The sequence below is a fragment of the Pleurodeles waltl genome, chromosome 6 (assembly GCF_031143425.1).
Source record: "Pleurodeles waltl isolate 20211129_DDA chromosome 6, aPleWal1.hap1.20221129, whole genome shotgun sequence".
NCBI lineage: Eukaryota > Metazoa > Chordata > Amphibia > Caudata > Salamandridae > Pleurodeles > Pleurodeles waltl.
The window spans coordinates 55,963,909-55,983,906 of NC_090445.1; the positions used below are offsets into that span (position 1 = coordinate 55,963,909).

The 19,998-nt window shown below is 43.0% G+C and overlaps 1 protein-coding gene across 2 annotated transcripts in view; it reads right to left on the reverse strand.

Moving 5' to 3' along the window:
- LOC138299186 (E3 ubiquitin-protein ligase TRIM39-like) overlaps nt 1-19,998 on the reverse strand; it is a 109,951-nt gene that overhangs the window by 18,945 nt on the left and 71,008 nt on the right. Inside the window, exon 8 of one of the 2 annotated variants that reach the window (XM_069237281.1) lies at nt 8,965-9,066. The exons of the other annotated variant lie outside the window; for it this stretch is intronic. Within the exon in view, the coding sequence (XP_069093382.1) occupies nt 8,965-9,066 (102 nt within the window). The remainder of the gene's footprint in view (nt 1-8,964; nt 9,067-19,998) is intronic. 2 annotated transcript variants of the gene reach the window in all.

The window sequence follows — 19,998 nt, forward strand, 5'->3', positions numbered from 1 at the left end:
CAGTGGGTGCCGGTGTACTTTTGGGGCATTTGGGGTCCCCCCTCACATGACCCACCTGGTCACATGAATAGCACTTACGTAGGGGACCACCTGCCATTGGCTTCCCTTTGGAGAACCATGGCTTCTTTTCACTGGGGGGTTGGGAATCCTTACCCTGGGAATCAGTTTGGGGCCCTTTAGAGAACTCATCCTGTTTGCCCTTACCCCCCCCTTTCTTCTGAGAGGGACCCTGCCCACCCTTGGCGTGGTCTCCCCCATACCTCTTTTGGACCCTGGTGCTCTCCCAGCGGTCCGCTTCCTGTGCAAGCTTCCTGGGGTCAGTCAGCTTGCTGTCAATGAGGTGCTGGCGCAGCTCTGGAAAACATAAACTGTACAAGTGCTCCCAAGCAATTAAATTGTAAAGCCCCTCATACGTGTTTACCTTACTGCCCTTCACCCAACCATCCAGTGACCTGCAACAAGAATCAACACATTCCAACCATGTTTGGGATTCCTTTCTCTTGTAGGATCTAAACTTCTCCTTGTACTGCTCAGGGGTGAGACCATACCTGGTAAGTAAGGCCTCCTTCATGGCAGGGTAGGTGAGACTCTGAGCATCCCCTAAGGCCGTCAGTGTGTCCCTCCCCTCTGCCTCAAAATGCTTCCACAGGGCTGCCCCCCAATGAGCTTCAGGGACCAGGTTCATGTGGAGAGCTGACTCATAACCCTTGAACCACAAGTAGATATCATCCTCCCTCTTATAATCCCTCACAAGGTCTTTTGGGATGTGTACCCTTCTCTCAGGCTGCACTGTAGAATTGCTGCCACCATCCCTACTGGACTGACTCCTCTGATCCATCTCTTTTAAACTGAGCTCATGAGCCATGTTTATCTTCCTTTCCTCAAGGTCCAGCTTTCTCTGTTCCACCTCACGGGCCAGCTTTCTCTGTTCCCCCTCTAGACTGAGCTTTTTCAGCTCCAACTGGTACTCCCTCTCTGCCTGTCTGTCCTGTAACTCTCCAGGTGTCAGACTCTTGGAGGACACACTGCTACCTGCCCTGGAGATCCTCCCCTGAGACATAGCAGGCCCACCCACTACATCAGTGTGAGTGACTTGCAACTCCTCTTCCCCCTCTGGCTCCTCATCTGTGTGCCCCTCAGCTGCTTTGGCTGTCACCCAGGCCCTCAGCGCCTTTTGCAGCTCATCCTTCTTGGATGAGCTCTTAATGGGACAGCCAACATTACTACAAAACTGCTTCAACTGAGCCACTTTGTAGCTCTCCAATTTCTCCAAGTCAAAAGCAGCTTCAGCTAGGGCATCTCCAGACTGAGACATGATGAGAGGTTAAAAAAAAATATGCACAGTTCCAAAAACAGAAAAGCAAGTTCTCAAATGAAGTTTCAGCAAAGTCAATCACGGGATCAGCGAAAAAGAAAGAAACTGAATGCAGAGAAAAACAGTCCAAGTAAAAAAACAAAAATCACAAGACTAGTAGTATGTGGTCACGTAGTGGTCTGAGATCAAAACAGTAGTGTACACTTAATTACTGTATGTTAAGTACAAATACAAGTCCAAATCCCGACCGCTGGTCACCAATGTTAGAAATGGGGTCTTTGGTTGACAGTCAGGTTACCCCCTGTTCAAGCAAGGACCCTCACTCTATTTAGGATAAAAGAGAATCACCCTCAGCTAACCCCTGCTTACCCCCTTGGTAGCTTGGCAGAGCAGTAGGCTTAACCTCAGAGTGCTAGGTGTAAAGTATTTGTACCAACACACACAGTAACTTAATGAAAACACTACAAAATGACACAACACCAGTTTAGAAAAATAGGAAATATTTATCTAGACAAAACAAGACCAAAACGACAAAAATCCAACATACACAAGTCAAGTTATGATTTTTTAAAGGTTTAAAATAAAAAGAGTCTTTAGGTAGTTGTAACACCACACTAGCGCTGCTAGCGTGAAAATGTACCTGGTTTGCGTCAAAAATATCCCCGCACGGGCGGTGTGCGTCGAAAGTAACCCTGCACGGCTGTGTGCGTCGAAAACAACTCGGCACGGCGGTGCGCGTTGAAAAAGCCAGCCACACGACGATCCGAAAGTCCCGCGGCGCAGGGTGCGATCTCTCAGCCTCCGTCAGCGATGCTGCGCGTCGTTTCTCCTGCTCCGGGCGTCGGTTTTTCGGTCGCGTTTCCTGCGGCGTCGTTTCCCAGCTGCGGAACCGGCGTCGCGTCGTTTTCTCAGCCGCGATCGGATTCGCGTCGATCTTTTCTCCGCACGGTGCTCGGTGCGTGTATTTTTGTCCTTAGGCTGCCAGCCTCTCCTTTCAGGGTCCCAGGAACTGGAAGGGCACCACAGAGCAGAGTAGGGGTCTCTCCAGAGACTCCAGGTGCTGGCAGAAAGAAGTCTTTGCTATCCCTGAGACTTCAACAACAGGAGGCAAGCTCTACATCAAGCCCTTGGAGATTTCTTCTTCAAGATGGAAGGCACACAAAGTCCAGTCTTTGCCCTCTTACTCAGGCAGAAGCAGCACTGCAGGAAAGCTCCACAAAGCACAGTCACAGGCAGGGCAGCACTTGTTCCTCAGCGATCAGCTCTTCTCCAGGCAGAGGTTCCTCTTGATTCCAGAAGTGTTTCTAAAGTTTGTAAGTTTGGGTGCCCTTCTTATACCCATTTTAGTCTTTGAAGTCACCTTTCTTCAAAGGGGACTCACACCTTCTTGTGAAATCCTGCCTTGCCCAGGCAAGGCCTCAGACACACACCAGGGGGCTGGAGACAGCATTGTCAGAGGCAGGCACAGTCCTTTCAGATGAGAGTGACCACTCCACCCCTCCCTCCTAGCAGAGATAGCTAATCAGGAAATGCAGATCACACCCCAGCTCCCTTTGTGTCACTGTCTGGTGTGAGGTGAAAAACAACCCAGCTGTCAAACTGACCCAGACAGGGAATCCACAAACAAGGCAAAGTCACAGAATGGTTTAAGCAAGAAAATGCTCACTTTCTAAAAGTGGCATTTCCAAACGCACAATCTCAAAATCAACTTTACTAAAAGATGTATTTTTAAATTGTGAGTTCAGGGATCCCAAACTCCACATGTCCATCTACTCTCTAGGGGAATCTACACTTTAATCATATTTAAAGGTAGCCCCCATATTATCCTATGAGAGAGAGACAGACCTTGCAACAGTGAAAACGAAATTGGCAGTATTTCACTGTCAGGACATATAAACCACATTACTATATGTCCTACCTTATCCATACACTGCACCCTGCCCTTGGGGCTACCTAGGGCCTACCTTAGGGGTGCCTTACATGTAAGAAATGGGAAGGTTTAGGCCTGGCAAGTGGGTACACTTGCCAAGTCGAATTTACAGTGTAAGAATACACATACAGACACTGCAGTGGCAGGTCTGAGACATGATTACAGAGCTACTTATGTGGGTGGCACAACCAGTGCTGCAGGCCCACTAGTAGCATTTGATTTACAGGCCCTGGCACCTCTAGTGCACATTACTAGGGACTTACTAGTAATTCAAATATGCCAATCATGGATGAACCACTTACATACAATTTAAACAGGAGCACTTGCACTTTAGCACTGGTTAGCAGTGGTAAAGTGCCCAGAGTAACAAAAACAGCAAAATCAGAGTCCAGCACACATCAACAACCTGGTGAACAGAGGCAAAAAGTTAAGGGAGACCACGCCAAGGATGAAAAGTCTAACAGTCATCAAACATCCACCCCTACTTGAAAGGAGGACATATGCAGATGGAGGGAAGAATCTGGAGCCCGGAACATAAAGACCATGGGCAATACAATATGATGCAGTCAGGCTGCTATAAGGCTAATAACCTGGGTTGGGATGGGAACACAACCAAAGGAAGTGAAGAACATCATTTTAGGCTACACTAAAAACCTTAAAGGCCCAAAGATGCACATAAGAATACACATACATTATGGCTGCATCTTCCAGCCATCTCTCATGTTTCTTCTCTCAAAACCCTCAACTTCACAACACTTTACCACTCATAAAATTATGTTTTACCATGAATACATATTTTAACTTTGGCAAACCCTCAAGAGTCAAATGCCAAATAAAAATTAAAACTGAATTTGAATATCATTGTGCTCTACTTTTATGCAATGGAAAAATCAAAGGGCCTCTTTCAATTGACATTTTAAGTACCTTAAGTACTTTTCTATGGTGCAACTGAGGCAGAGTGAAGTCTGGGATTTTCCTTACACATTCTGCTTTACCAGAAAGAAATCCCAGGGTGTGAGAAAGTGTCTGCATTTAAACCATTTCATGGAGGTTTCAGGCAAGTTTTGGAGACAATGCAATGTGGGAAGGTTACTGATTGTTCGGTTCCTCTATCGTTTTTGTAAGCTTGTAAACCATCTTTTGGTTTGCCCTTTCATTAAAACATACTTCCTGTTGCTTCCAGCCTACAGCGGATAAGAAATGTGGAAGAAGATACTCTAAAAAGGCATCCCATGCACTATGGGAATGGAATGGGATTTCACCCTCAAGGTCATAGAAATAGATTTAAGAATCAGGGCTCCCTATTTAAATGGAAAATTCTCTAAGTGATACTCTGGTGAGTTCTTATAATTGCCCTTAAGAAATGTGGACATTTTAGACATTTGGAAATTAATCCAATGACCGTCTTCTAGAATTCTTTTGAGACCTTAACATGCCTGAAAGAAATTTCCTGATACTTCTTTAAGTTGTAAATAGTAAATTGTATTTTGAACTTATCTGTAGAAGCAAAGATAGTATTTTGTATTTAAAACTTGGATATTGGAGTAGAGAGGGTGATTTGACTCCTGATGAATACCACTGACACCTCGTTTGAGGACTGGCACGGGCAGAAACATGTCAACCTCTGGTTGTGGGTAGAACTATCCCCCACTCTTTTTTATTCTGTTACTAGTGAATCCAATAAAATGGATTATTCTACCTAGCAGGTAGTTTTATTCTCTTACAACTTATCATTCCCCTCTGCACACCCTCACACCACTATAGCGCATACGAGTGGCATAGATAACCCTTTACCTTCTATCCCCCTTCTGTGAATTCAACGATTCCAACTGATCCTATACTCCACTTCCTGCAAGACTGGCATGTATTTATCCTAACCCTTAACACAAACTAAATAATATTTTTTCACAGTGCACGGACATTACCTGTTTGCCTTCAATAAAAAGGGTATTGGTTAGTGCTAATTTGTGCATTCTGACATTTCTTCATCCTGGCAGGTCTCACTGTGAAGTACTGCTAAAAAAATCTGAAGACACATCCTTTCACTTGTCCACACATTCTAGATGATTGGTATAGTTTAATATATAGATCTGAGTTTTGAAGATAAACATGATTTTAAGGTTACAGTCGGCCTTAGTGTATGTTTGGCATCATATTAGTCTTTTAAAATGTATCTTTATTGTTTACAACCTTGAAAAAGTCCCAGCTACATCGTGTTCTGGGTGTAACATGTCAGCTATATGCTTCAACTTCTAAAAATTGCTCAGGCACAAAATGAATGTTGGGTCTTAAATTTAAACTCATGCTGCAATTAACAACAAAAGCCTAGGTATTATAAAGTCCACTCCAATCTTCTTTATATTAAATCAAACTTTATTGCTTCTTCTGCACTCTGTGCCTTCCTCCTTCTCCCTCATCACCTTCTCTGTCAGCTCCTCAACATTCTATCACACACTCCAGATCCCAACCACTTCCAGATCCTTCCATCTTTAATTTCCCAATAGGGGAGGACGGATCATACCATTATGAACTAGGTCTAACAGTGCCTAATACATTTTGATGCCAATGACATTAATCATTAATAACTATATTTGTCTAACGCCATTACCTTAACAGAACTACATACCTATAATTTAGTAAGTAGAACTTTGGGTCAGAATATAACACATCTTCCCCGCACAATAATATAACCAAACTAAAAATAAAAAGAGAAAGGATTTACATTGGAAGGGATTCATTAAATCTAAATTGTGACAGTTCCAGACATTTGAAATTGAGTCAGTTCCAGAAAGCCAGATGTGTTTTACTTAATTGTCAGATTATCAAATATAATCCTTACTCCATGCGGGAGGCTTGGTCACTCGGCAACTAGGAGCTCTCTGCCCGTTATCCCGAATTTTTAACTGCCTTGGTTCCTTCCCATTTGGAATTTCATCTGCAATTTTGGTAGTGATTGGTACATACCTCGCAACTCTGTCCATGCTCCAGCACTGTCCATTTTCTAAAATAACATTCTTCTTTACTTTTGAAATGCAAAATGGTCCCATGAACTTGGTCTCTCTCATCCCCCTTCTCGAGTATCCTGCCGGTTTCCTGATCATAACTTTATCCCCCACCATCCAGCATTGTTTTTTAACACCTAATTTGGTATTATATCTTCCTTTATACTTTTCCTGGTTTACCTCTACATTTGTCTTAGCACCCGGAGATGTATTTTTGTACCGTGTTCCCCCACCCAACCATGAGGGACAGAATTTGGTACATGGTACTCTGCCTCGTAACGCTGAGAAGGGTGATATTTTCGTTATAGAGTTGGGAGTGGTGTGATAGGCCCATAACATTTCTCTAATGGTGTTTTCAATGTTCAATCTGTTAATACTTGCTAACTGGATACATTCTTTTATCATTCTATTAGCTCGTTCTGCTAAGCCGTTGGCTCTGGGACAATATAAAGCTGTGGTGTAATGTTTTACCCCAATAGAATCCAAAAACTGTTTCATTGGGCTTGAAGTTAATTGGACCCATTGTCTGTTATAAGAACTTCTGGAATTCCTTCTAAGCTAAATACATTTTTCAGGAAGTTGATGACTGATTCGGTGGTAATTACGTTAACTAATTTGGTTGTGATCCAGTGCGATTGATAGTCTATAAGTACAATTACAAATTTTGTAGACAGACCAGTATAATTAAGAGGCCCAATGATGTCTTATGCTAATTTAGACCATGGCTTGACAGGAACCTGTACCGGGGAAATAGGAGTCTTGCGTATGGACTTGGACTTATCGCTTAGAGCACAAAAGGAGCATTCTTTAACTTTGTTCTCAATTGTGGAATCCATACTGGAAAACCAGAATCTTTCTCTTACTCGGGCCTTAGTAAGACTTCTTCCTAGATGACCCTCGTGAGCTAGTTTTACTATTTTTTGTCTAAGATTCCGAGGAGGTATGATTTTGTCATTCCTGAGCATATAGTTATCTTTTTTCTTAATTTCCCATCTTACCTCCCAATAGTCTTTGATGATGTCCTCTAAGTCTTTCCTCATCTCAGGCCATCCCTCTTTCGCTTTCACCCTTAAAAGAGCTAAAGAATCATCTTGTTGATATGCAGACTTCCACTCCTCATCACTAATGGATGGTAAGTCAACCGCTAGAATAGGGTACTCTATAGTATCAAAATTTTCTACACAGTCCATTGGGCTTCTTGAGAGGAAATCAGCTGCACAGTTCTTGTACCCTGGTAGATATTCTACTGTGAAACAGAAATTCTCCAAAGCTAGAATCCATCTAGCTATCGGGGGTGTGCTATTATTAAACCCCTTGGTAGAAAATACGTATACTAATGGCTTATGGTCAGTGCGTAATGTGAATTGAGTGCCCCACAGTAAAAATTTAAAGTGTTTCACTGCCCAGAAACATGCGAGTGTCTCCCTTTCGATTACCGAATAATTGGCCTCAGCTTTGCTCAACGTCCTCGACGCAAACGCTACTATCCTTTCCTCTCCGTCAATAATTTGCGATAAGGTGGCCCCCAAACCTAATTTGCTGGCATCAGTTGTAAGGAAAGTTTTCCTACGGTGGTCAAAATTGCACAAGTATGGAGCATTCACAATGGCTGATTTGATATTCTTGAAAGCTTCGTCCTGGACTTCGTTCCAAACATAAGGAGCTTTGTTTTTCAGTAGCTCTCTAAGACTCGCAGAGACCGTTGAGAAATTTGTTTACATATTTTGCCATAAACTCGGCAAGGCCCAGGAATGACCTTAGTTCGTCTTTGTTTTTTGGTGCATTGGCATTCACTATTGCATCAACAAGAGAAATTTTGGGTTTAAAGCCATCTTTTGATATAACATGCCCTAAGTATTCTACTGAATTTACCTTCAGCCTACACTTTTCTTTCTTTAGTGTGAGTCCTGCTGCTTTTAATTTTCCTAGGACAACCCTGAGTATTTTGTGATGTTCCATTTCTGTTGTTCCGTATATAAGTACATCATCTTGGAAAAAAAGGGTATTGGACACATTGCCCAGAATGTTCTGCATAATTTTTTGGAAAACCGCTGCAGCTGACGCCAGCCCGAAAGGCATTCTATTGAACATGTAAGATCCAAATGGAGTGGTGAATGCTGTGAGCCACTTAGATTCCGGGTGCAATTCCACTTGATGGTATGCACTCGAGAGATCTAATACAGAAAAGTATGAAGCTTCCCCAATAGTGCTCAGTATTTCATGTATTCTTGGAAGAGGATGCCTCTCAACCCAGATATTTTTGTTTAGGTCTCTTAAATCCACACAAATTCTAATTTCATTTTTGTTATTTTTCTTGGCCACCACGATGGGGGCCAACCATTTGGAGCATTCGATGGGTTGAATAATTCCTTGTGACTCTAATTTTTCTAGTTCCTCTTTGACTAATTGTTTAAGGAGATGTGGAATAGGTCTGGTTTTATGCACAGTGGGCTTATTTTTGGGCTTGAGTTTAATTTTATTTTGAAAGTTTTTTAGTAATCCTAACCGCTGACAAAAAATATCTGTGAATTCTCGAATGAAAGCTTCTCCTAAATTAGAATTATCAATGCACAGAACTTGTTCAGAATTATTGGGATCTAATGTTATCCCCAGTTCTTTTTGATGTTGCCAACCTAATAGATTGGAACCTTCCTCTACCACATATACTTTCCCAACCGTGGACCTATCCTTGAAGGAAATGATACTTTTAAACATACCTTTCAGGATTATTGGATCTCTGTTGTATCCCTTTGGGCTTATATCTGGATTCTGTAACTCTATTATGCCATTCCTTTGAATTTTGTGATAGTTGTTTGCATCTATTAAGGTAAATGGGGAACATGAATCAGCATACATTCTTATGTTCTCTTTATTAATTGCGATTGTACATACAGGATATTGGGTGTTGATTATATTCTCGCTATTCACCTGTAAAATAATTTTTTTAATTAGTTGCAGTATTTCTTCAGATTTTTTGTTGTCCCCATACTTGGAACTATCTTTACATACCCTCGCAAAGTGACCTCTCCTATTGCATTTCCTGCAAATTGCCGATCTAGCCTGGCAGGATGTGGAATTGGCAAGGTGATTGTTACTGCCACAACGATAACAAGTGAAATTTGTTTTATTCCCATTATACCTTTGGGATTGTTTCTCATTACCTTTGATTTTTAGAATTTTCTCCTCTTTTACTTCCTCCACCACTTCATTTATATGCGTTTCAAGGGAAGGGGAATTCATTTCCTGTAGACAAATTGCTGTGTGTTCAATTGATTTGGCTAACTCAATTGCTTCTACTAACCCTGGTTGCTTCTGCAAAAGCTTCTCTTGTATTTTAATGTTGTTAGTACAACAAACTAATTGATCCCTAATTAGTGAATCATTTAACTCTCCAAACTCACATAACGTACTTAAACCTCTTAATACCGCAATATAGCTTGTTACACTCTCCTGCTTACCTTGGCAACGGGAAAAAAATGTATGTCTTTCTAAAACCACATTGATTCTATCTCCAAATTGCTTTTCTAGTTTCGAGTATGTAGTGACATACTCATCCTGGGCTTGTCCCTCAGGAAAGATTGGATCAGGGAGGGATTCATATATTTTCCTCCCATGAGTTCCTAGATTATGAAGCAAAATATGTTGTTTCCTAATGGGATTGAACTTATCCCCCCCAATTGCAATTAAGTAAGACTCAAAAATGTTGAACCAATCTTTCCAAGGTACATTTGGTTCACCCATCTCATTCAAGAATGGAACTGGTTGTGACATTCCCGCTGCTGCCATTGTTCAAGTTATAACTCAAACTTACTGCTGACAATATGAGAAAACTATTAAAAAAGATATGTCCAAATTCGTAGATAAGCTGTGCCTGTCAGCGTGATTGCTTAACAGGCAATTGCACCTCTTCAAATGCTGTGCTTGTCAGCGATGTTGAATTAGCGTCTTAATTCACTTGCTCGTTAGGGAATTACATTTGAAGGATTCAATTTCAGGAACCATTAACAGAATATTGGCTTCTGTTTAATCCCCGTGTTGTTAAACTATGTTTGACCTTTCTTCGCCGTAGCGCTCGAGTTCGAATGGAATTCCAGTCAGCTCCATGTAAATAGAAGCTTTGTCGCTTGTACTGAAATCTGAATACACGCGGAGCCAATCCGCATGCCGCTCGCTTCGGCCTTTGAATGCCTGAAATTCCTCACACGGCGCTGCTTCGCCTTTCACTCCGCTCGCCTTGACTGCTGACAAATTGCCCTGAACGATTGAACTTCCTCTCACGGCGCTGCTTCGCCTCTACCCTTCACTCACAAGCGCTTAATGCCGCCGTCTATTTTATATCTTCGATCACAGGTAAGGCTTCAATTACATACAATTAAACATGCGCTTGGCTTCACAACTTAAGTCTTCAAATAGCACATCACGAAGCGGTCTACCCTTAAATTTCCAAACCAGATGACAGGACACGTTCGATGTCTACGGGTTCCCTTTAATGTCTTACTCGTTAATGATGAAGGCAGATTCAACTCAAGTAATTAAGTGATACTTAATCTTCGCGTTGTTTGTAATATATAGATTACTTATTTCAGAGTAATCTATTTTACTGTTTTGATTAAATAGAAGGACACAGGACAGGTGGAGTGTCACCAACCTGAAAAGGGGTGAAGAAGGATGTGCCCCCTTACGCACTCCTCGTCGCCAGTATTATAAAGTCCACTCCAATCTTCTTTATATTAAATCAAACTTTATTGCTTCTTCTTCACTCTGTGCCTTCCTCCTTCTCCCTCATCACCTTCTCTGTCAGCTCCTCAACATTCTATCACACACTCCAGATCCCAACCACCTCCAGATCCTTCCATCTTTAATTTCCCAATAGGGGAGGACGGATCATACCATTATGAACTAGGTCTAACAGTGCCTAATACATTTTGATGCCAATGACATTAATAATTAATAACTATATTTGTCTAACGCCATTACCTTAACAGAACTACATACCAATAATTTCGTAAGTAGAACTTTGGGTCAGAATATAACACTAGGACTTCTTGATTTTTGATAATATGCTTTACGATAGGGGACTGTATCACCGTACTGCAAGTGGTATACTACACCACCTACACTTCTCTAAATGTGTTAAGCTGAGGAGGAAGGCAATCCACCACCTGAATTCAGGAAGAAGCATTCAAATAGTTATTTCTGCAGGGCCTCTTTTCTAAAGCGGCCTTTCATATAGTCTCAGGCCTGATGATATTTAAAGGTTAAGCAGAGAGAAGCACCACTGAAGTTGCAATCTTCTCTACTTGTTGTCCCAATATCAGCCGAATGTTCACAAGAGCACAGCGCATCCAAGGTAAGTGGGGCCTCCTGGGATTTCCTTACAGCCCGAGGCAATTGTGCCATCCGAGCTAATCTGTTATTACCAGGTCCTGTGTGTTTAACTTCTGACAAATGGCTTGAATGTTGTGGTTTGCATTTGGAAGCCCCGCTTTATGTAGGCTGCACGCCATACACCAACACAGCACACAGAGGTCAGGGTGGGCTGTAAACTCTGCTGGGGGAGGAAATCCATGCCTTGATGTGCAGGCAGGACAGTCACAGTGAGTCCATTGTGCAATTTACTGTACAAGACAGAAGGTGTCAGACCGGAAAGGCTCTTTGAAAACATCATGTCCTTTTACTTCAAAAAAGTTTCGATGTGCATTGTGCAGCCTGGATTTGTAAGAATGCCCAGGCGAGGCGGGAGCTAGCAGCATACGGTGAATCTTTGAAGCATTTGTAAACGAGGCGAGAAAATAAAAAACACGCGTTCCCTCGGTCTGTCTGGAAAAATAAATGAAGTTGCGCTTTACATATTGAGGAAAGCGTTTGTTTTAAATTAATTATCCACATCCGAGGCGCTCTTCTGCAGTTCTTTGACGATGCACTGACTGAGAATGTATGTACTCAAGCTTTTAAAGCTTTACAGCCTTCTGCAACAGTTCATTTTACATAACACACTCCTGCGGTGTTGCTGTGCTTTGAAAATATGCTGGACACGGCGCTATGATACTATAATCCGAAAAATACTCATCCCTCCTGCAGTGAAGCTTTGATTGTAAAATCCGTTTACTGAGCAGAGTTTCATCAGCCGGTTGCAGTGTCTCTTATGACTGTCTGTGAGCAGAGAGCTTCATCTTGTGAAATACACATTGCTTAAGGGATTTAGGAAGACACCACACAGTCCGTTTGCCAACTGCAAACCTCTATCCCATTTAAATGGACCCATTTTTCTGTTTTTATTTTTGCAGTTTTATATAGCGCAAACTCGCCGCATAGGTATTGCAGCGCTGTAGAGGAGCCCCAGTTACAACACACAACAACACATTAATTTTTGGTAGGCACCTCATGGGGAGATTTAGGCCCAAATTTATGGTTTGGCGTAATTTTTTTTACGTTAATGTGGCACTGAAAGTGCAAAAACACTGCACCATATTTACAAAGCGGCGCAATGCTTACATTGTGCCACATTGTAAGCACTTGCGCCACATTATGCCTGCGCCAGGCATAATGTATGCAAGGGGGGGGCGGTCCGACGCTTGGGGGGGCCCTCAAAATGGCACAAAAGAATCTATGAGATTCCTTTGCAACATTTTTATCTGCATTTTTTTTAACGCCTACTAAATGCAGGTGTTAAAAAGAGGCTCCCATTGTGTTCAATGGGCCTCCTGGTGCTTTGCAGGATTAGCATCATCATTTTTGATGCTAGTCCTGCACTAGGTGCAACACCACTTTTCACAAATCTGGGCCTAAGTGTTTTGCCCAGAAACACACAGGATGTTAAGCCGGTGCAGAGACTCGCACTTATCAACTTCTGCGCCAGGAGCAAATTTAAAATACTCCTAAATGATACACAGCTAAACTGACATCATGGTCACCCATACTCTCTCATGGATTAGAAATAGGAGAGTTTCCCTTGCGAGTGTCAGCGAACGCGCTTGAAATAAATCCAGGGTTTTAGGAAGCAGCATCGTATTATTGAGTTCTGCTGTCATTCTGACCTGGAATGATAACAGAACTCAATATCATGATGGTGCTTCCAAAAATCCAGCACCTACTCCAAAGCTGGGCTGGGAGTCTCAGAACCAGGCCAAGTTTTAGGATTCTTGCCCTGGGAGGGCCATAAACAAGGATGGGTGGGCCACGACAATGACTGGGCAGTGGACAAAAAACAGCGAAGTACTGCAGAGATCTGACATTTCAGATACGGACATCGGTGGACTTATGACATTTTAATGCCATAACAGCCAATGAGGTACATATACGTCGCTGTTCCTGATGCGTTTCCGCTTTGTGGAAGGGGAGGGACGCAGCATGCAGATAGGCTACAACATGCTCCTGGTCATGTGCAGCAGCATAAACATTCCTGATGGCACACGTCCCGGTGCATCTTTCATATTTTTTAATAAAACCGGTAACTTTGCAAAGCATTGAAGTTTAAAACAAAGTGGTGCGGTAAGCCCTGTTACTACGTTGCACCTAATACCATAATGCAGACCTTAGCATTATTTATTCTCCCTTTACATGCACACTGACTAAAAAATACAGTTAAAAACTGTGTTATGGTTTTGAGAAACGTGCACGTCCACTGAAAATACCAGTTGTAGTAACCAGCGCACACAATACAGGACGTAACTCAGGTTGGCGGTGATGCTCAAAACCCATTATCTACTGGGCCAGTATCTTTCTCCCATCTGTGTTTTCTGACCTGGCAGTTCGGGCTCGGCTGTTCCATGAGGAACAGGGTCAAGACTGATTTGCATATGGCTGGGTCCAAACTGGGGTGGCATGGTGAGCAAAAGAACAATGGATTAAACCCAGATCTGTGACTAGGGGTGAGTGTTTGCATTGTTCAGCACTTTGCCCATCATCCTTTTGTATTGTTAAAGTTCCCCTAAGCGGGAAGGTTATGCCTAGACGTGGGTCCCATGCTCACTGTGCCACTGGATTTAAGCCAGCCTGGCTGATGAAGTGTGATACCCTGAAACCGATCCCAGGATGCTTGTTTCTGATCCAGGGAGGACCTGGCCTAGAAGTTTGGGCTGGACTGTTCCCATGAGGAACAGGGTCAAGACTGATTTACATATGGCTGGGTCCTAACTGGGGTGGCTTAATGAGCAAAAGAACGATGGGTTAAACCCTGAGGTGAGTGTTTGCATTGTTCAGCACTCTGTCCATCATCCTTTTGTGCTGCTAAAGTGGGAAGGGTATGCCCAGCTGTGGGTTCTGTGCTCACTGTGTCACTGGAATCAAGCTAGCCTGGCTGATGAAGGGTGATATCTTGAAACCAATCCCAGGATGCTTGTTTCTGATACAGGGAGGACCTGGCCTGGCAGTTCGGACTGGCCTGTTCCCATGAAGAACAGGGTCAAAACTGATTTGCATATGGCTGGGTCCAGATTGTGGTGGCATGGTGAACAAAAGGATTAAACCCTGGGGGTGAGTGTTTGCATTGTACAGCACTCTGTCCATCATTCTTTTCTGTTGCTAAAGTTGCCCTAAGTGGGAAGGGTATGCCCAGATGTGGATCATGTGCTCACTGTGCCACTGGATTCAAACTAGCCCGGCTGATGAAGGGTAATATCCTGAAACCATTCACAGGATGCTTGTTGCCCGTCCAGGGAGGACCTGTCCGGGCTTAACTGTTTCCATGAGGAACAGGGTCAAGATTGATTTACATATGATTGGGTCCAAACTCGGGTGGCATGGTGAGCAAAAGAATGATGGATTAAATCTAGATCTGTAACAGGGGGTGAGTGTTTGCATTGTTCAGCACTTCGGCCATCATCCTTTTGTGTTGCTAATATTGCTGTTTTGGCCATTCTAGTCTCTAACAGCCTTTCCTGTAGTGGTGACACTTCCAGCATTCACATCTCCCCTTAATGAAAGAAGTAACAACAAGCTGGAGCTGCTAGCATTGAAATGTCTGGATTTTTGGTAGCATGACGCAAAGGAGGCGCTAACTTTTCATAAATCAGGCCCTTGGTTTGCTAATGTGGAAATTATACGTAACATACCAAGTGATAAAAGAAGCTTTATTCATTCAAGAAAACAATACTGCAGTGCCCTGTCTTAAACAAACACGCTCAGACTAGACAACACTATACTGTGCACAACAGAGCTCTGCTTAGCCACTCATTTAATATAAAGACTTCAACAGGAGTTAAGGGTACAACAGATGTGCACCAAGAACTATAAAACACGTATCTTGCAGGCACTGCAATACATCAGGTAAGGTGCTTGTGGAAAAAAAACATAATAGTGCTATGCAAAATGTTAATCTAATTCTGAATGATCATTACTACTATGCATTATGAATTCCTGTATAATTTAGTAATAACTAAGATATTTGTGTAGTGCTATAATGTATTTACTTTTTAAAAACACCTCAACTGATGTGTTACAGTACTGTTTAGATGTCCTTTCTTGGGTTGTTGCCTGCAGCAGTTGACATTTTAACATTACATGAAATATATATATATATATATATTCACTTGTTTTATGTGGAATCTGCTACCTCATATTTATTCACACATGATCCTATTAGTCAACAAAGAGACACCCATTTTATCAGCTTCATAAGAATGAAAACCTGAGATGACCCTGAAGGGAATCAAAATGGTGTCCAGCCGGTTACTCATAGGTTCACACACAAAGCACCATTCTATCAGATGTAACCATCCATATGCATATGAAGGTGGTGTGAACTCACGTCATGGTGCATGAAATGTTCTTTCTTTCACCCAATGGTAGAGTGAAACATTTGGGGCATATTTATAATCCCCTAGCGCCACATTAATGTAATTTATTATGACATTAATGTGGCCCAACAAGGCCAAAATCCTTGTGCCGTATTTACAGAGGGCGCAATGCATGCATTGCGCCACTCTGTAACCCTTTGAGCTACATTATGCCTGTGCCAGGCATAATGTATGCAAAGAGGGCATTCCCCAGTTAGGATAGCCGGAAAAATGGTGCAAGGAAATCTATGAGATTTTCTTGCGCCATTTATTACAGCACTTTTAATGCCAGCTCAAGAGCAGGCGTTAAAAGGGGGCTTCCATTCTTTAGAATGGGCCCCTATGTGGTCTGTAGTAGCTCCAACATTTTGGTGCTACTCCTGCAGAGTACATCAACAGCGTCATAAAAAATGACACTATTGCCCCCTACCCTGCCCCATGGTGCGCCGTATTTTAACACATATGGTGGCGGTAGAGGGGTGCTAAGGGGGTGCAGGGAAAGTGGCGCTGCACTCACTGCAGCGCCACTTTCCATAAAACTGTCCCTTCCTTTGTTGACTTTTCCATCCATGCCCTTTTCATATAATACTGCAAGTTAGGAATAGCCTCACTGCAGGAAGAACATAAAACAAACCCCAACCAATATCTATATCCTAATTGTACACTCATTTTCCCTTTTCTAAAAATGGGGAAATTCTTTGCATAGTGGTTCTGTCCTATCACTATATACAGGTACTAAGGCCCATATTCATACTTTTTGATGCAAACGCAGTTTTGCGTCAAAAAGTATAGCGCCGGCTTTCTTCATTCCAGAGTGCCAGCCGGGTGCCAAATTTAAGGAAGCTGGTGCTCAGAGTGCGCCAGCATCAGAAAAAAGGACGTTAGCCGGGTGAGGATGGCGGTATAGGGGTTTTGCCTCAAAAAATAGCACTAGGCTGGTTAGAGGCAAAAGAAAATGCCCCTAACCAGCCTAGTATCATTTCCTGAAGCAAAAACCATCCATACCACATGACTCCTGTCTTAGAAAAGACAGAAGTCATGCCCACCATCCAATATCCAGCACAGGGGACCAAGGTCCCTTGGCCATTGCACCCAGTGCCATGCAGGGGGGCCTATGTCAGGGCCCCTAATGGCACTTGATTTTAGTTTTTTTTAAATATTTACCTATACTTACCTAGGATGGGGTCCCCCACCCTCTGGTGTCCCTCTGGTGTGGGAGGGGGTGTTCCTGGGGCTTGGGGTGGGCACCTGTGGACCCATTGCATGGTGTTTAACCATGGAAATGGGTCCACAGGTCCCCTAACACCTGGTCTGACCCAGGCGTTAAATAATGGTGCAAAGCAGGCTTTGCACCATTGTTGAGCCCCTCCTTCCACCCGTGCGTCATTTTAGCACGGAGGGATAAATATGGGGTCAGCAACATTTTTTGAATGGGAAAGCCTACCTTGTATCTCAATGACGCAAGGTAGGTGCATGCATCCAGAAAATGGTGCTAACTCCAATATTTTGACGCTAGACATGTCTAGCGTCAAAATATAAATATGGAGTTAAGTTTGGCGCAAACATAGGATAAATATGCCCCTTAGCTGCTCTAATTTTCCCCTTTTCCTTCATCCTTGCATGAATTCCCTCCCTCTGACAGTCTATAAACTCCCCTACTCCCTCCCACCCATGTCTCCCATGTACGCTCTATCCTTTGTTCTTTTTCTACCTCCCATATCCTTACTCCCAATCAATTTCTGTTGTCTCTGTGAAAGCATGAGTTTTACTGCAGTTCTTTTTCCTGTTTTGACAATTCTCCCTTTCTTCAGCTGTGTTTTCTCAATTCAGCCACCCTCATTTCTCTCTAGCCCTTGAAATTGTGTTCTACACCTGTTACATTTTGTTGTGTCCCATTTAGTAAATTGTTGTTGTCAGTAACTACCCGCTTTATCAAACCTTGACATTTGCAGAAAACCTTTCTCTGTAGATGTTAAATATATTTGTGTCCTTGTGAGTGCCTTGAGTTCTGGATGCTTCCAATGGTTATTCAGGGAAGAGGAGGGGACATATTCTACCTTTAGTAGAGAACAGTGCAAAAGTCTCATGTAGAGGTGAGTGGTAAAGGAAAATCCACCTATTTCTGGAGGAGGTGTTAGAAACAGTAAAGAATCCATAGGTGACATTTCTTTTACCATGTTATCCCTTTTTTGAAGGTATAGTACCATACTGTCCCTTTTTTGGATCTTCGTCCGAGTTTGGCAATTCCTCTAGGTATCACCATCCTCTAAATCAAGCTGTAGACTGTTGGAACCTCAGAAGTAAGCAGTGTGTGAGTTGTAGTGTGTGTATGACCTTGATACATCATTGTCTTCCAGTTAATTCCTCTCATTTCTTTCTTCATTCACCCTCTTCTTTCCTTTCATCCCCTGCATGCACTCTGTTTTTGCTTATAGCCTCCTCTCAATCTCATGGCTACCTTAATCCTTCATATTGTAATTCCAAAACTGTATGATACTTCATTTCATGAACCACAACATCTCCTCCTTAAAACCCAATACCTGTAAACTAACATTAACCACTAACATTGGGTTCCGGAGGACTGAACTTCTAGCCGTAAAGCACTTCAATACCTCATTAGGGTGAGTAAGCGATAGATAAATACAATTACTTTTACTGAACAGGACACTTCCAACATCCTCTTCTGCATCCATCCTTTGCTGATCTTCTTGTCCCTTTGCCATCGCCCTTCTCTCCACTTGTGCTTCCTATCTATGTCTCTCTGTACCATTCTCTTGTTCTACCCTTCTCTCCAATTAAGCTTTCCTCACTTCATCTGGCCGTTTCCCTCTCTCCTTTCTCCCTCTTTCACTCTGTGTGCTTATCAAGAATTATTTCCCTCCTCTAGCCTCTTTTCCTCTTGTTCAGTTATTTCTCTTTCCTCTCAGTTTGTCTGTACTGCCAACTCTGTCTCATTTCCTATTGTCTCTCACTCTGTCCTTACCTTGTCTCTGTTCTGACCTCTTCTTTTGCCACGAGATAGAGGGTGAATTCATTTTTTAATTGTATTCATTTAGTTCTTTAAATGTAAAGTTATTTAATGTCTTATTGTTTTTTTAAATATTTTATCTGTTGCAGGGGACTTAAGCCGACGTCACCTGCCTAAGGCTTGTTAAGCATGCTACTCAAAAGAAGCAGCTGTTCACCCCACCCCACTCCTGGTCACCTGAGGAATGTAATGGCAGTAGGTGCACCAAATGCTGTGCCTCCTCGGCCGATCCATTGTCATGCGCACGTAGCAATAGACAGGCCTGACTCTCTGACTTGTCCAGTGACACTAGAGTTGTGCATCAGCAGGAAGTTTCGCCAAGGTACGTGGGCCCGCTTTTCCACTTCTGAATGGACTTGGGTGGGCTAGGATCATCCTGGGGTGGGCCTGGCCCACCCTCTAGAACTGGGCCTGCTCACAACTCTCTGTAGCAGTGGCCCTCACAGAGGGGTGCATCGCCATTGTAACATGAGTGCAGGGAGTGGGCGTGATGATATTGTGCAGGGGACCTTCTGTACTGAAGTCTCATACATACACTATCTTGTCACATAGCATATCTTCTCTCTTAGGTGCAACTGTTTTTAAGTTAAGCATGCCACACTGCGGCTGTGCACAACTGTGTTCTTGAGGCAGAAACTGCCCTGTCCAATCACACGACAGGCTGTGGTGTTCCAAATTAACTTGTAACATACACGCCTCGGGGTACACAACCCTGGACACTACTATTGGTGCCCTAGAGGGCCGCTCGTGGCACTGTGTCCCATGTGCCCGGGAGAGTTGAATATTTGAAATCATCCAGAAATATAAAAGCAATGTCATCCTTTCATCCTTATCAGGTGGATAAAATGCCAATCGTTGAGCCTGGTAATACTAAACATCTGATATGTGGCAAGCAACAGTAATAGGAGGCTAAATTGGGACCAAGATAGTGCTCTAGAAATACACTT